General features: G+C 32.1%; 2 protein-coding genes and 1 pseudogene across 2 annotated transcripts; all 3 read right to left on the bottom strand.

Annotated features, from left to right (window-relative positions):
• Positions 1 to 5,657: 5,657 nt before the first annotated feature.
• Positions 5,658 to 6,921, bottom strand: LOC106445238 (annotated as a pseudogene).
• Positions 6,922 to 7,149: 228 nt separating this feature from the next.
• Positions 7,150 to 7,849, bottom strand: LOC106445239 (sigma factor binding protein 1, chloroplastic). The gene has a single exon (XM_013886753.3). It carries the CDS (start codon positions 7,754 to 7,756, stop codon positions 7,304 to 7,306), a length of 453 nt encoding a protein of 150 aa, XP_013742207.1. The 5' UTR covers positions 7,757 to 7,849; the 3' UTR covers positions 7,150 to 7,303.
• A 3,887-nt stretch (positions 7,850 to 11,736) lies between these two features.
• On the bottom strand, positions 11,737 to 18,029 carry LOC106445240 (CDPK-related kinase 7). The gene is made up of 11 exons (XM_013886754.3): positions 17,020 to 18,029; positions 16,689 to 16,819; positions 16,528 to 16,569; positions 16,323 to 16,431; positions 16,146 to 16,224; positions 15,384 to 15,680; positions 15,192 to 15,304; positions 14,998 to 15,105; positions 14,520 to 14,582; positions 14,263 to 14,430; positions 11,737 to 14,178 (listed from the first exon to the last, which is right to left on the bottom strand). The coding sequence occupies exons 1-11, from the start codon at positions 17,494 to 17,496 to the stop codon at positions 14,041 to 14,043; spliced, it is 1,725 nt and encodes a 574-aa protein (XP_013742208.1). The 5' UTR covers positions 17,497 to 18,029; the 3' UTR covers positions 11,737 to 14,040.
• Between the last annotated feature and the right edge of the window lie 207 nt (positions 18,030 to 18,236).

Below are 18,236 nucleotides of genomic sequence, written 5' to 3'. Positions count from 1 at the left end.
CTTTTTTGACACCGGTTTTCTTGTATTTAGCATTTTTGATTTTTTTTTTTTTTTTTATTTTCCTTGGTAACTCTTCTTAGAACCACCAATGGAGGTGGTCTTAGGCTCCGAATGGGAAAAACGGATCAAACGTTACGGATCTAGCGGATCGAGTGGAACAAGAGTGGATCTAGCGGATCTAGTGTGGTTCAAGCGGATCTAGCGGTCTAAAATATATGTTTGAATGGTGAAAGTGGATAAAAAGCGGTCTAAAATACTGTACAAATTTAAAAAATATTTAAAATGTTGTATTATTTATTATTTTCATAGTGAAAAGTATTTTTAATAATTTATTAATGTCATAAAAATAAATTTATATTCATATTCTAATAATTTATATAAGTATTATTTATAAATTTTATTAAATTTAAAACTCATTAATTTTAATTGTTTTTGTCATAGAAATAATTCATTTATTATTTACTCATATCATTTAGTTTTTATGTACATTATATAATATTAATTTGTTGTAAATTAAAATAATATAATATATAAAGAAAACCGCTTGTACCACTCCAAATATGAAAACTGTTTATTAGTGGTTCTTACTAAATCATATAAATATTTAATAAAACCATCTCCAATAATTCTTTTTTTTTTCAAAATAGTGTAACTCTATAATAGAGTTGGATTATATTACAATGGTACTATATTTTAGAATAAAAAGTAAAGTGATTAACAAAAACTATTATAGCATATTGCAAATATTAAATTATTATAGATGTAAAATAAAATAATGAATATATATCTAGAACAATATAATTTGTAAATACTGAATAAATTATAAAATATTCTGTTTGATAATATTAATTCAAATAGTAATAAAAAGTAAATAGTGGATATAGGATAGTTTAAATTAAAAAAACTATGCAACATTAACAAATCATGATATTTCAAATTTATTTTTAAAAAAGTTTGGACTGCCTACTACACTCCCTTTATCTTGTAAAACCAGTCCTCCACTTTTTTTTGGCTAAAAGACAAAAAAATCTGATACACTAGTGTATCTTCCACAAATGTAATGTGTTAAGAAAATTTTACTGAATGGGATGAAAAAGTGGAGGGACCACTTGAGGTGTATGGCACACCATTTGCCCCGTCTCTCATTCATTGCCTTAGTTGGGAAGATTCTCGTGTGTCAGAATACTTGATAACAAAAAGTTTTTTACTCCAACTACCATGGGCCCATGTGAATAATATTTACTCCGGTTTACTCAAAAATGTTTACCAATCACACTCATTGTTCTTGCCAAATCTGGATCTGGAGAATCATAAATTGAGAGCGTGAATGGGAAGGCATGATAAAAGCAGATCATATGCATCTGCCTTTTCTCTGTAATTTATTGTCAATCACCTTTTTTATAACAATTTAAATAGCAGGACAGGAGAACGGCACATATCCAATTTTTTTTGTCCTCTTCTGCTAAAAAGCAGTTGTCCTGCATGTCCTGCAGTTTACTCCACTTTTGTAGCTGTTCAACTATTTTTATTTTTTCTTACCATTACGTGATTTTTTCTAAATTAACTTAATTGAAACTCTTTAATTAAATAACATCAACTATTAAAAATATATTCACTCTCGCACACTCCACGTTGAAGCTGTTTGTCACACCTTCTCTTAGTATGTGTCAATCAAAATGATAAAAGGGATCTATTTTTTTAAAGGGATCCATTTCTCATCTTTATATGTTCGTATTTAATATATGTATGTATTAAATTAGAATAAAATATATATATATATATGAGAATACTTATTTAAGAAAAAAAATATACAATAAATATTAATAAAATATATATCATTAATTAAAAATTAATATGATTTTGTATTAGTCAACTAAAGTAATAAATCTAATTTTTATAGACGTAGTTTTACCTTATATATAATAATTATTCTAATAAATATATTCATAAACTATACATATATAGATTTTGTTTCTTTCACTTTATTCATATAAATATAGTTCACAAAGTTTGACATTAAAAGTTGTAAATACATAATATGATAAAATTGTTATAACATACTTAATAATATAATTTTCTCTAATTTGTTAATGGTTATCTCACACTAATATTATGTATGTTGTTTTTAATTTATAGATATTATGTCTAATAACCGACAAACACACAATATTTTTCGATATTGTTTATATTTTTTTATACATTATGTATTTTAGTGTAATTTTATTATTTAAATATATATTATATATTTTGAATTGTTTTTTTCATTCATAATTATAATAAATTATTTGATATGCTTTGATATTTACTTGATCTGCTTTGATCTGTATCTCTCACGCATCATTCGCTTGATATAAATCTCTCCTGCATGATCTGCATCTCTCCTGCATGATCTGCTTGATCTGCACTTGTTCTGCTTGATCTGCATGATCCGCTTGATCTGCACTGCTTGAACTGCATTTACCATTCGAAGCCTCATGTTTAAATCATATAAAACTATAACAAGTGCCTTTTGTCATAATCTAGGCGGCCAAATTTCATTCAAAAAAAAAAAAATATCAGACTACTGTTTTTTCTTTATTAAACCAAGTTAACACACTGGCTCCGAATGGTAATAGTGGGTTGGACAGTGCGGGACAAGCAGATTGGTTAGTGCGGTGCGGCTTAAGAGCGGCTTGTGTTAGAAAAACGCATACTGCAGGACAAGTGCGGTTCATCTAGTAGAAGTGGTTTAAAAAATATGTGAGTGGTGACCAAAATAATAAAAAGTGCGGGACAAATACTTGATTGATATTAATAAACTAAATAATGCTGAAAATATAAAATAATATTCTACTTGATATTATAAATATATTATAAATATTTTTATAAAGTACAAAAAAATTATAATTAGAAAATAACTTTATTTTATTGATTTTCCCATAGCATATTTGCAATATTATCTCTTATTTTCCCTACCCCATCTAAGGGCATGACTGGTTCAAACGCATCGGTTGCGGGAGTTTGCGGATGCGGATGGTTGCGGTTTCTAACGGTTTTAAAAGATTTGTACAACTGGTTCTGCGGTTAGAAATTAGTACATTTGCGGGATACTTATGACTGGTTAACTACCAAATGCATCAGTTGTTAAATAATAAATTAACAATATTTATATTTTATATAATTATAAAAATATCAAAAATAATAACATTATAATAAATATAAAAAATATATTTAGAAAGTTATAGTTCTAATTTTTTAAAAAATTTTAGAAAATATTTTTATTTTAAAATTGTATAATATTAATTAAAATAGAATTGATATATTTTAGTATTTTTATAATTCTAATTTAAAATTTTTATTGAATATTTTTATTTTTGTATTTATATTGTTTTAAAAAACGAAAAAAAATTATCGTTCCGCAACTGCCCGCAACCGCAAACGCTAACTGGAACCAGCGTTTGAATTTATGAGGTTTAGAACGGTTTGAAACGGTTTAGAGCGGTTTGAGTGATTGTTGCAAAACGCCAACAACCGCTACCAATCGCAAAAGCTACGTTTGCGGGTGGTAGCGAGAAAACCAGTCATACCCTAAATTTATATCTCAGCTGTCGCTTGTTGATATATTATACCAAAAATAATCCTATTACCTTATTCAATCCAGATATTTCGAATATAATTAGTTATACGACGATACATATAAAATATATAACACTAATAATGAAAAACGAATATAAAAATATAAAAAAATACAAAAATCAATATCCGCGCATGCGCCAAAGTCAAACACTAGTTAATAATTAAAACAACAAAAATAACTGATACACCTAACCAAACCACATCATATTACATGCTTTCCATATCTAGGTGCGGTACAAGACTCAACCCGTCCCGCACTATTCTCTTTTTAAAATTTATTATTTTTTATTTGTAAAATTCAGTAGTAAAAGAAAAATGAATGGTGACCTATATACTGTCCCGCAGTGCGTTCCCCCTCATCCCGCCGTCAACACTCAAGGCCAAAAAAAAAAAAAAAACAAGTTAATACAGTAATTGATTGTTGGAGAGTAAATTTTTCAATAGCTCTTTTTAATTTTTGTTCACTGAATAATTTCCAAAGATCAAAGTAACGAGATTAGATTTTAATAAAATAGATAAATGACAATTATATCCACATTTATAATTTTTATTAATTATTTATCAACAAAAACTAAATTCTTAAACTTCATAATTTTATAGAGATTATACATACAAAAAGGTAGTACAAAACCAAATAATAAGACATACTAATCACAATATTTTTGTTATATTCGTAAGATGCACTTAGGATTAAAACCAGTGTTTTTAAAACCGGACCGCAAGTTGAACCGGATAATTTTTGGATCACGGTTCAATATGGTTCGACCGGGTCAAACCTGGATCTTTAATATATTTTTAGTGTTTAAATTTAAAATAATATTAGTAAATATGATACATAATTAAAATATAAATGAATTTAAAACATAAACATAACCAAAATAAACTAGTTTTATGTTTATATGGATAGTTTATATATATTTTTATAGTTTTAATGGTTTTTATCATTTTCATAACTTTGAAATCCAATCCGGTTATGTGACCGGTTCATGGTCGAACCAATTATTTGATCCAACCCGGTTATGTAGCCGGTTCATAGTCGAACCCGGTTCATGGTCGAATCCGGTTCAACCATCAGGTCGGTCTGGTTTAAAAACATTGATTAAAACTATTATTTTGGTCATAATTAATTATCAAAATTAATAAATTTATACTATTATTTAAAAGTTAAAGATAATAATACTTTTAAACTAATAATGTATATATTAATAAATAACTATAAGATAATTATGTCGAAACATGTGGACAAAACACCTAGTAACTTATATACATACTAGATGATAATCCGTGCATGTATGAGGTGAGTTATTATGATAATGTTTGTTCATTAAATGGTTTTAACATTTTGCAACACTACAATCTTTATCGATTGTAAAATAATGAATACAAATATTGGTATCTTAAATATTAGAAAATCAGTTAAGTTAAAAGAATATTTTAAATACAAAAAACTTAAACAATGAATAATTTTTTTATTTTTTCTTCAAAATTTAAATATCTAAACCCGACCTAAAATATCCGAACCCGAACGTAATATACCGGAAATAGACCTGAAGTATAGAAATACCTGAATGGTTTCTATACCATTATACTGAAATACCCGATACGAATTTGAACGGGTATCCGAATGCCCACCCCTACGATATATGATCATTTGTATTTTGCTTGAACAAAAAAATAAATAAACCATTGATCACAAAATTTTCAATGTGAGATTTTTACCATTTTTAGTAATTTATAGTCATTTTTAAAAAAATTAAATATAACATATAAGAAAAAATATAAATTTTTTTATTATATGTTTAATATAATTGTTTTATTTTTTAAAAATATAAAATTAAAAAAAAAATATTATACAAAAATTGTTATCAAATATGTATTATTCATAATCATTAATTGTTATATATATGCTAATCATATTAGAGAATTTCATAGATTTTATTTAAGGAAAGAAAAAATATTTTTTCGCACATTACTAATTAATTTAATAGTTACTTCAATAAAAAATATAGTATATATTTATATGTACCAATTTATTTTTCTAATAAATTTAAAAATCATCTTCACCATTCATGACAGGCAGATACGAAAACATGTTTTAATGTTTCAATATTAATATACAGAGGATATCAGTTTAAACATATGTACCATAATGGCATTTGATAATTGTATAGATATGTACTCGAAACCCTTAAATACTCCGAGTATTTCACATAGATAGATTTTTCCAAAGCCATTCACATTCACATTGTAAAACTCATTCGAGAAATATCCAGAAAAACCTCCCGACATCTGCTACACAAACATCTCTTCCCCATCCAACGGCTCATAGTAGCCAGTCACCCGATCATCGAACGGCTCCTGATGAAGATCACGTGGCGCAAGATTCTCCGGCGGCGGCCGAGAAGAGCTGTCGTCGGATACCGCGCGCAGAAGGGGAAAACTCGGCCTCAAGCTCAAGATCGACGGCGTCTTGGCCGGTGAGCTCTTGTACGAGCTCTCTAAACTTGGAGGCACAAGTTTTGACTCTCATGGTATTCGATATGTAACGCACTTTGATGGGTTTGTTGCTTGAAGCCGTCTTCTTCATTTGCTTCGGTGTTTTCTCTGGTCTACGCTTGTGGTCGTGAGAAACGTCCATGATGATGATGACTTCATGTTGTTTTAATCCAGATGTGTTTGTATCGTATACCTTTAAATTAACCTCTAGCATCATCATCATATATAACATTTTAACTTAGCTCTTTGGAAGGAGAGTGGAAATTAATGGGAAAGACCAAAGGAGAAACGAAACAAGACAGGTTCGTGTACCTCACGTGCCTTCGGATAGGTGGAATCATTCGAAAAATCTGCACTTGGATGGTCATGGAGCTATCTCGTTGAAGCTCCTCCACGTGAATACCGGTTTCACATAACATATGACGTCTTTTATGACATCACCGCCTATCATATGAGATGACGCCACGCCACCAGTCGTTAACGGAAAATTCGATCATTGTTGAAAAAAAACACCGCATACGTGTTTGGAGAAACTTTTTAATGTTTGCACAGATTCGTTTGATATTTTAGTAGTCCAATAGATTCGAGAATAGGCGACACCATTAACTTTCTCCTAAAAGACTTCTGTTTCTATACAAATATAAATTTCGTAGTACACGTATATCTCTAAGTTTCTTTATAGGTAGATTTTCACGTAACATAAAAGTAAAACTAGCAAGCTCACCATGATAATGATGTCTCAATTAGTACTTGTCGCGTTATCGAAAAATTAGAAGATCGAACAAATAAATTATTGAGTTAATAGTTTTCAAACCACTAGTTTATAATTAACATATTTGTCTTGATATCAAGGATATCCAAAAATTTAAAATTGTCGCTTTAATTAAAATTTGAGTTTGATATATTTACAAAATGTAGTATCATTTTCTGCTGGCTTGTGACATTTTGTTCATTTATAACTTTTCAGGCATTTAAATAAACATTTTTTCGAAAAAAATATTAAAATAATCTAACAAAAACAATAAATCAAGAGGTTCGTTCAAATCTTTTAGAAGTGACTTAATTTCCCTTATAATTCTCTTCACAAACCTTGGTATAAGTAATTAATAAACATGTATCAATTTAAATGTATGTATGGCAATTCATAATTGTATAGATATGTACTTGAAACCCCTAAATACTCCGAATTTTTTCACAAAGAATCGATTCTTCCAAGGTAGTCATTCACATTGTAAAACTCATTCGAGAAATATCCAGAAAAACCTCTCGACATCTGCGACAAGAACATCTCTTCCCCATCCAACGGCTCATAGTAGCCAGCTACCAGATCATCGAACGGCTCCTGATGAGGAATATGTGGCGCAAAAGTCTCCGGCGGCGGCGGAGAAGGGCTGTGGTCGGATACAGCGGAAGGGGAAAACTCGGGTTCAAGCTCAAGATCGACGGCGTCTTGGCCGGTGAGTTCTTGTACGAGTTCTCTAAACTTGGACGCACAAGTTTTGACTCTCATGGGGTTTGATATGTAACGCACTTTGATGGGTTTGTTCCTTGAAGCCCTCTTCTTCATTTGCTTTGGTGTAGCCGGAGATGGGTTTTTCTGGTCTAAGCTTGTGGTGGTGAGAAACGTCCATGATGATGACTTCATGTTGTTTTCCGGTGAGAGAATCCAGATGAGCTTATATCTCCTGTTTATACTTGTACAGTTATTTATAAATTTTAATTAATCTCTAGCATCATCATAAGTATATATATAACATTTTCTTGATGGGTTTTGGAAGGAGAGTGGAAATTAATGGGAAAGACCGAAGGAGAAACGAAACAAGAGATAGGTTCGTGTACCTCACGTGCCCTCGGATAGGTGGAATCATTCCAAATATCCACATGTGGATAGTGAAGCGTGTATCCCACGCATGATGAGAAATAGAAGGAATCAATGGTGAACATGGCCAGGCGGCTCATGGTCATGGATCTCCTTCACGTGATACGTGAATACTGAATACCGCTTTCACATAAAATATGACGTCTCTTTTATGACATCACCGTATATCATACGAGATCACGTCACGCGACCAGTGATTATGAATTTAAGATGGAAAATTACATCATTGTTGGAAGAAAAAGCAACGTATACATGATTGCAGAAACATTTTAATGTTGGTACAGATTCGTTGTTCTTGAATAGTCAAATAGATTCGAGAATAGGGGACACATTAAGTTTTTTCCAAAAAGCAAGCTTGAAAAATTTACAGGGTCCTGAAAACTGTCCAAATCCGATCTAAAAATTTCAAACCAATATTGAACCGAAATATAAAAATACCCTAAACAGATTCCGAGTTAGGGGATATTAGATATTCAAACCTGAATTGATATCTGAAAATAACTGAATATATGTATACTTAAACTTATATTCTTAGTTTACATTTTATTCAAAATATTTATATGGATGATGCATATGCTCAAAATCAGATAATATACATTTAATTGCGGACAAAGTGGTTTTCTACTCATTTGAAATGTATGTCAAACTTCTTGTTTCGTGTATTAACAAAAGTTGCATCCAAATTCTCAAATAACAACCATATCATTGTCTTTTTATTTTCAAAGTTTTGTTGTCAAACTTATTAATCTTCTAATCTATTAAAAATTAAAAATCAATTAAGTTAGCGGTAAATTTTTAACTACAAGAAACTTAAGAAATGAAGAATCTGATTTTTTTTTTTCAAAATCTAAATATCTGAACCCGTTCCAAAATAACCAAAATCGAATTAAAACTATGCGAACCCGATCCAATATTTAAAAATACTCAAAAGGATTCTAAACCCCTATACTGAAATACCCAATATCCGAAATACCCAACCCGGACCCGAACATATACAAAAACGTTCAAGCCTACAAAACTCAAAATAGTATCACTTTTACCAATTGCCATCTCTAACAAAAGAGTATCATTTTTACATGAACATAAATTTCGTAACAATACATGCCATCTATATTGTTTTTTTCTTCCGTATATACATATAGTTAGTTTCTAATACATATTATTGTAGATTTGATAAGTATTTAAATATTTGTAGATGCTCTCAAATAGATTGGAAGATATTTTTTTACAATTAAGAAATTCAATTGTATGGACCTTAAAACGTTTGAGATGCATCGTATTTTTAACTACCTCCTAATCTCTACATGAGACTCAATTTAATAATTTGAAATTTTTGTTGAAGTTCCCATGATCAAATGAAGCAGTTCGATTGAAAGTTCATTAATGTTTCTATATTAAGAGATTTAAGGCTCAAATTTCGGAGAAGATACGTTATTAAGCAATTGTGCAAGATTATTGGAGAAAAACTTACATCAAATCTTCACCAATAGTGAAAGTAAAATTGTTAAACTAGATATTCATAAGACAAGTAAAATTATCAGTTATAAAGTTGACAATATAATTTTCATAATTTGTAATAAATAATCGTGAAATTTTGCATTTTGTATAACTGACTGAATTATAGTAAAAAACAATTTCTATTTTTGGTAAGAAATTGTGAGAAAACAATGTTCAAAAAACTGTTAGGCGGTAATTATAGAGGACTAACAACTATGCGGATTATTTGGGGTCTAAGTAAGCCTTAGGTATTAACAAATTATTGATTTATTATATATATATATATATATATATGTATATTTATATAAGATATTTTAGTTTTTGGGTTTAGTTGTAAAATTATTCTGATGAATTATCATAACTGGATATACAAAAAAAAAGACAAATGTACAGAATTTTACTAACGTTATTATTTAATTTAACAGATTTAAATTAATGTAAATCGATTTAAACTGATTTAAAACAATTTAAACCGATTTAAAACAATTTAAACCGATTGAAAATGGTTTGAATCCTATTAATCGGATTTTAAGAAAAAATGTTTTGGGTAAAACCGATTTGTCGTTTAAGCAGACGCTTAGAAAGCGTCTAGGTCGATTTTTAGAATTATAGAAAAATATTTTAATGGGTTAATTTTTGGGAAATTTGCCCCTATAACTACAAAAAAAAAACTCAAATTTGTTAAATAATCAAAAACACACTCTCTCTCCAGTTCTATCTTCCTATCTCTCTCTTTCTTCTCTCTAGAAAACCAATTTTCCTTTTTTATTTGTGGTTAGTACACAAATAATTTTTTTATGGTTAGTACACAAATAGGCCCTTAATTTTTTTGGTCACCATTTACTTAATAAAAATTTTGATAAACAAAAGTTATACGCAGTGAACTCTGAAAGTGAGCACGAGCGTTGACGTTCAAGTAAACGGTCCAAACGATTTTTGTGTTCCTTGTGGAAAAAAATGATGCTAGAGTATTTTTCTTTCCTTAGTTTCCTTCAAGGTGTAAAAGTTAGATTACATCGAAGGTGTCACAATAATACAATATTAGTAATGTCCACATAGGCACATACGACCTAGATAATTTCTAAAAAGTTGCAGAAGCTGGTATAACAAAGTTGATTTTCCAAAAATCAACATCGTACCATCGATGAATGTATGGACAAGGTTTTACAAATATATCTGTACCAATATCCCAAAATAAGAAAAAAAAAATGAAGGTTGACCATACTAGTCAATTATAAGAAAATCTGTTTCTCATCCCACATCCCTCAAATTTATACTAAACATCACATTACCTATATACCTTTTTTTGTTCAAAATCTTACCTATATACAAATTGAGATATATTTGCAAGAACTCTCTGGAATTTAGTTTGAGTTATCAAAATATCAAGGTCACAGTCGTGTTAGCTCATAGTTGTCTTGCCAAAATGTTAGTTTAAAATGATAATTCATTGAAAGATTTATCTTGTTTAAAATTTTTTGATGATTACTAAATCCGTTTCATAATACAAATACCTTTGTTCCCTCTCTTTTTTTTTTTTTTGTGCAACAACCTTTAATTTTGATCGACTTGTCAGATATATTGGGCTCTATGGAATTTTCCCATTTTCTCCCTCGATCGAGATATCCTCTGTTTCTCTCAAAAAAATTGATTGAATTATCAAAAATTTGTAACGTGAAGTGGAAAAAATTAATTAGAATTAAATGCAGGGAGTATTTAGATTGATATTAGATTATCAAAAAAAATTATGGTTTACGTGATCGGACTAATAAAATTAAGTATCCAGGCTCCGTTTAGCAAAAATCCAATTGATAATTAATATATCATATTTTTATAATTACTACTTGACATAAATATGATATCAAAATTATGATAAAATTTTTATTAAAAAATAAAAAAAAATACAAAAAATTGAAACAGGGTGATCTAAAACTGTTGATCAAATAAAATAATACAATTAAAAATTTGCTGACTATTTGACAGAAGACATGTGAAAGAAATGAATTGAAAAAAAAAAAGGAGTAGTAAAAAAAAAACAAAGACGCGGTATTTTGTTCATTTGTCCTATATGTGCAAATCAAAATCGGGCAAATTTTTCCTTTTCTCGGAGTAGAGCATAAACCTAAAAAAACGGAATAAAAAAGGAAGAAGCCCATTCAGGAACAAGAAAAAACCATCCCCATTTCAACTGAATCTCGATGAAAAAAAATATCAATGAATCAAGTTAGTCTGACAGGCCTAATTAATCGTTTTATTATTAGGATTATAATATCTAATAAATAAAAGGGGCCAAAACTTATTTATTTTTTCTTTTACTTTTAAAAGGGAAGCAAGCCATTCCCTTATTAAGTTAGAAAGAAAAGTCTTCTCTGAAAAAAAGGGGGTTGGAATCGACACATTGATTTTTTAACAATTTTTGTTGAACCGTATGCATCAAAAGGTGCATGTACGGCTCCTAAGGAATAAAATTTTATCCTAATCAACCGACTTTATCGAGAAAGATTTTTTTTTTTAGGCCAAGAGGTTGATACCGAAATCTCGAATCAACTTATTAGTCTTATGATATATCTCAGTATAGAAAACGATACCAAAGATCTTTATTTGTTATAAACTCTCCTGGTGGATGGGTAATATCTGGAATGGCTATTTATGATACTATGCAATTTGTGCGACCCGATGTACAGACAATATGCATGGGATTGGCCGCTTCAATAGCATCCTTTATCCTAGTCGGAGGAGAAATTACCAAACGTATAGCATTCCCTCACGCTTGGCGCCAATGAGTTTTTTTTTTATTTTATAGAAAAAATACTATGCCTTCGCCCTCGGAAATATGAATTAGTTAATAATAGCATGGCACTTCGAATTCGATATGAAATTTTTTTAGATTAAAAAAATTAGATTATATATTGAAGGAGTAGTATGGGATAAGAAAGGGGTATTTAAAATGATATCTTCCCTATTCTGGCACATCTCAGCGTCACAAACTTTGTTTTCACACCGGAAGCTTATTTACAAAAACAAAAAAAAAGACACTTTGGGATTGCTGAATCATAGACGGATCAAAAAAAAAGATATATAAAGCAACGAAACCATCATAGTATTTTTTTAACTCCTACAAAACAAAAAAAAAGGATGGTAATTGGATCATTTATGGATCTGCGTATAATAGAACCTATATTTTGTTTTCTTTCGCCGAAAGGAAAGATCAAAAACGTAAATTCCATTCTAGAGCCGTATGCAACGCACAAAAAAAGCATGTACGATTATTCAAATTTCTCTGTTTTTTTTGTTATCTCGTCTCATTCTGCGAAATAGAAAAAGCTTTTCTATTATATCATCAGGGTAATGATCCATCAACCCGCTAATTCGTTTTATGAGGCACAAACGGGAGAAGTTATCTTGGAAGTGGAAGAACTACTAAAACTTCGCGAAACCATCACAATGGTTTATGTACAAAGAACGGGCAAACCTATATGGGTTGTATCCGAAGACATGGAAAGAGATGTTTTTATGTCAGCAACAGAAGTCTAAGCTCATGGAATTGTTGATCTTGTAGCGGTTCAATAAAAATAGGAGCGATTTCATGCAAATCTACCACCGATAATTTTATATCCCTCTTTTAACCTGTTTTCTTTGTGGTTTAGTTTTTAGCTAATTATCAGCTAACTTTTCTTGTTGTACCAGAACATGGCTTCTCACAATTTTTTTTTTTTTTTGCCCTGAGAGGTATGCGTCTATCATATAGCTATTGTAAGTTGTAACAATTCTCTTTTGGTTTTATAATTCACATTTTTTGAACAACAAAACAACATTTTGTCACTAAACTCAGTTTTTTATCAACTCCATCAATATACCTTTCTTGTTATGTATTGGATTGATGCACATTCCCGAAGGCATTCGGAAGGGCCTATAAAAGAAATCTCACTGAGTCTATCACATTAGAACTCTTAGTCAGAAACCAGAGAGGACTACTCAGTTACCTGTTAAGAAACATGGCTTCTTCAAGTGCACACCTTAGGCTAGATTCTTGATGACTTACTTAAGCCTGCACAAGTCTCGCAGTGTCCCCAATAGAAGTACTTGTCCGAAAGCGTATGCTGTCTCTTACAATGAAGAGATGTCACGAAATAATCGGTTAGGGATGATTGTTGATAAACCAAGGTATCTTGCTCATTGATGAGCATCAAATATAAATTGCTACTTTTGTTAAGGTAAGAACTAAGAACTGAGGTAAGAAGAAAGAGACCACTTTAATGGGGAAGTGGGTATGTTTCTTCTTCTGTACAACCCCTTTAATATCATTATAACACCATTCTTGAACCATAAAGACTCTTATCTTTAACCAAAACAAAGAGAAAAAAAAAGACTATCATGAAACAGAGCAAAAAGAACCCATATCAATTCCTAGACTGCAACTTCATCTGACAAATGTGGTAGCTCTGCAGCGGTTGAGTTCCTCTCGAGTTACCTTTAAGGTCATAATTTTTAGACTTGGTGTAAGGTTCATCTCCTAGAGGCAGGCTAAGGAGAAGTAGATGTGTGAGTCAAGGTTACGCTTTCTGCAATGTCCGAGAGGACACACCGTGTAAGAGTTTGACAAAACCCAAGAAACTTAGCTTGCCATCAGAATGTCTTATCCAATCCTGAAGAACAACATGAACTGGGACTGATGGACCAAGACCGAGCTCCTGTCAACCAAACACATTTGCATAAACACATCAAGAATCACAGCAGACATATAATTTAAGAAAAAAGGTAAAAATGGTTCATACCGATGCAAGTTCCTCGATCATGATGACTCTGTTTCCATCCTTCTCAAACAGCTCATAAGCACGGCGTGCGTGTTTCTCCCAAGTTCCCATTGCTTCTAGCTGATGAACACTTAAAGCCGAAGCGCAAAACTCTTCAAAGTCTAGTTTCTTGTACTGAAGACAACTAATCTACAAATCCAAAAATGTAAACTATTACCTTCTTAACCCAACAAAACATACTGAATGGAGTATTAACTTAATCCCTTATAGCGCCTTACCATGTCTACAAAATCCAAGATTCTTGAATCCTTCGTAGCCTCTGTCGAACTCTTCATGATCGCCTGCAAATTTTGTAATGACTCTGTAAGAAAACAGAAAAATACCAAAGAGAGGTTGGAAGTAGGTCTAGGCCTGCGGTTATTAACCGAACCGAACCTGCCTGACCAAACCGAGAAGTTCGGGTTTGTTCAGTAACTGGTTAGTTCGGTTATCTTAAAAAAATAAAAAATTACCAAACAAATACCAATCTTAACCAAAATCTGAATTAAGATAACCAACTTAACCGGTTTTTTGGATTTTATTCAATTTCAAACCGAAAATTTAACCAAAAATCAAACACTACTGTAGAAAATTTTGAAGCCGAACTAACAGAAAACTGTAACGAATTTCTTTTCGGTTCGCTTCAAGATTTCGACCGAACTAACCGAAGAAACCGAGCCCTCAGGCCTAGTTGGAAAAAAGAAAACAGAAACTCACAGTTTTGTAGTTCTGCATTGAGATATATCCGTTTTTGCTTGGTCCCAACAGATTAAATTGCTCACGCAGATAAGTCAGCTGCGGTACAGTTAATGTTTTGGCAAGCGCCTGTAAACATGAAAAGAAGAATCAGTTAACGGCTTTCCATCAATAAGGCTTGAGGTTCACGGTAACTACTGAAAACTCCAGCTTACCGATAAAGCTGTTTTCCTCAAAGAAGAAGACATAATGTATACTTTGACGAGCTTGTAAATGATCATATCAGATGGTATCTTTAATTCATGTGAACCCGCCAGCCACGGATGACCTGGACATAAAGCCAAGTCTATGTTAAAAAGTGAGAATAATACAAAATTAGAAGCATTAAGATGGTTATAGAGACTTACACAAAGCTTGTGCAGCAGTTAGTCTCTTACGGTAGTCTTTGTTCAGCAAAAGTTTCACGAAATCTACAGCATCAGGTGAAAGAGATGGCCAAGGAGCTTCTTCAAAATTGGGTTCTGTTTTAAGAACAGCTCTGAAGATTCCAGATTCAGAACGGGCCCAAAAGGGTCTGCTACCACAGAGAAGTATATAAGCAATCACTCCAATGCTCCACATATCTGCTTCAGTTCCATATGTACGGTGTAACACTTCAGGGGCCACGTAGTAAGCACTTCCTACAATGTCATTCAACCTCTCATCTGCAGAAAGAACAAAAATGTTAATTTTTACTTCTACCATTGTGATAAGTAGGCATGCGGGTTCAGTTAATTCGGAGTTTTGTTTTCGGATCGGTTAGTTTGGAATTCAGCTAGTACAGCTCAGCTAAAATCTCGCTGAATTGAACCAGAAAAGTTTGGTTCAGTTCAGTTTTAGGTAAATTTCTACCGAAGTTTCAAATTTGGCTAAATTGGTTAAACTTTCGAAAATTTTCTGTTAAGTTTGGTTTGGATTTTGGTTAGTTTGGTTAATTCGGTTTAGAAATTTGGTTAAAGATTGGTATACCTTGTTAAAAAAATATTTACAAAACCGAACAAACCAGTTACCGAACCGAAATTTTTTTAAGTTGATGAATCAAACCGAACAGAACTTTTCGGTTTAGATCGGTAGGTTCGGTTCAGGCCTAGTGTTAAGCTTCAGAAGGATACACATTTGAAACCTCTTACCAGGTCTGACATAGTCGGAGAGACCAAAATCAATGGCTTTCAGAGGAGAAGTCTCGTCCTTTGTACGGAAGAGAAAATTCTGCAAGCAAAGAAAACCGAACATAGAAAAAGAAACAGTAAGGATAAGAGAACAATCTGCAAAACTGAAGCAACACAGCGAAGATTAGGTTCTATTACCTCAGGTTTGAGGTCACGGTGAACCACACCTTGAAGATGACAGTATGCTACTACACTAAGAATCTGAACCATTACTTTCTTAGCATCCTCTTCTGAGTATTTGCCTCCCCTGATGAGAGCCCAAGGAAAAAAAAAAACTCAACCAGTCAGACAACAATACAGTTGATACATTGGAGACAAGACAGAATCATGTATTTGCAGTTACCTTTGAAGTATTTTGTCCAGTAGTTCACCTCCTTTCAATAACCTGACAACAAAATAGAAAGAAAATAGATTTTATTCACTTTTATCTCAATAAAATGAACTGGCAGATGATTCTTCAAAAGCTTGGTAATAGGAAATCTATGAAGCAACGTTTTTGCTTACTCCATGACAATGTAAACATTCTCATCATCTTCAAAGGCATCATAGAACTGGACTAGGTTCTTGTGACCAGTCAACGCCTTCAATATCTTAACTTCTCTTCTAACATCCTCAATTGCAATTGCCGTAGTCATCTACCAAAGAACACAAACAATTAATCATAATTATATATCAATCCGTGAATCCAGAAAGAATCTCAGGGAGACAATTGGTTTATCAAACACCAACATAACAAAATTGCATCCAACAACACTTCAGCATTCCAACTAAACCTAAGCCTAAGAACTAGACAAGGCAAATGACAAGTAGAACCTTAATCACAAGATGAACGAACCTTTGATTTGGGAATAACTTTGACAGCCACATGATGACCTTTCAAGCTACCTTTCTTCCCCTTAGCAGAGCAAGTAAACCCAAAATGACCACGACCCACCTCACCATCAATCTCATAGTACGAACCAAACTGCTTGGAGAATCCGAAAGCCTTATCAAGGCCAACCTCACACTCACTCCCTTCAGGGATCGAAGCTTGGTCAGGCTTAGTGGAGGAGCCGTGACGACGCGCGAGGAAGGCGCGTATGTGCTTAGCGGGTGAAGGAGGTGGGAAAGGTCGCTTGAAGATGCGAAGTGGCGTGGAGCTCACGCTAGAGGAGGATACGGCAGGTGATGAGGTTTTGAAGAGGCTAGGGAATGGGCTAAACAGATTGAGAGGAGTCTTGGGTGCCTCCTCCTCCTCCTCCTCCTCGTTGGTGGTGATTGAGAGGCTCTGTTTCGATTGGTGTTCGTTAGGTTTTCCGTGACAGAGACCCATCAAAGTTCGATGCTTTTCGGACAAGGTAATGTCGTCTGAAGAAACCCAGAGATTGAAATCACGTAAAGGTGACAACTTGACGTAAGCAGGAGAAGAAGAAAGTAGGAAGCTTTCACACAATAACAACAAGGTAATGTCCAGGTGAGAACTTTCCGGGAAAAGATGCGATTTTTTTCCCGGGAAAAGAGAAGGAAAAGGAATTGTACTTTACAGAATCGAGAGAGAATGCGAGATCAAGGGAGAAGATAACTGAAAAACAGAGCAGGAAAAAGGAGAAGGGGAAAGGATGGAAGCTAAATTCACTCCAATGAGAAGGAAAGTAGAGACAAGGGGAATAAAAAAGCAAAAGGCGGTAAGAATAAAAGTTGAGAGAGAGAAGAGGGTGGTACAAAAGTAAAAGAAGATGCTTAGCAATAAATTATAAACCTAAACCCGATTCCGAAAACAAAAATAAAAATAAAACCTAAAATCTGTATATGATATATAAGCTGTGAAAATACATATGACTATATATTTTGTACGGTGATATGAAATAAATCTGAAGTATTATTGACGAATCGATAACCTCAAACATGCGAAAATCTGCAAAACTTGATAAGAATTCAGAATAAATAGTTGAAATCTAAAGAAATATTTAAATATTTAATTTTATGTTTATTTTGATATGATAACTAAAAATATTTAAATTCAAAATATTATTGAACCTTAAATGAATTCAAATAAGATACAAAATATACTCA

The sequence above is a fragment of the Brassica napus genome, chromosome C4 (assembly GCF_020379485.1).
Source record: "Brassica napus cultivar Da-Ae chromosome C4, Da-Ae, whole genome shotgun sequence".
Classification (NCBI taxonomy): domain Eukaryota; kingdom Viridiplantae; phylum Streptophyta; class Magnoliopsida; order Brassicales; family Brassicaceae; genus Brassica; species Brassica napus.
Note: the sequence above shows the minus strand (reverse complement) of the source record. Positions and strands in the feature narration are given on the sequence as shown.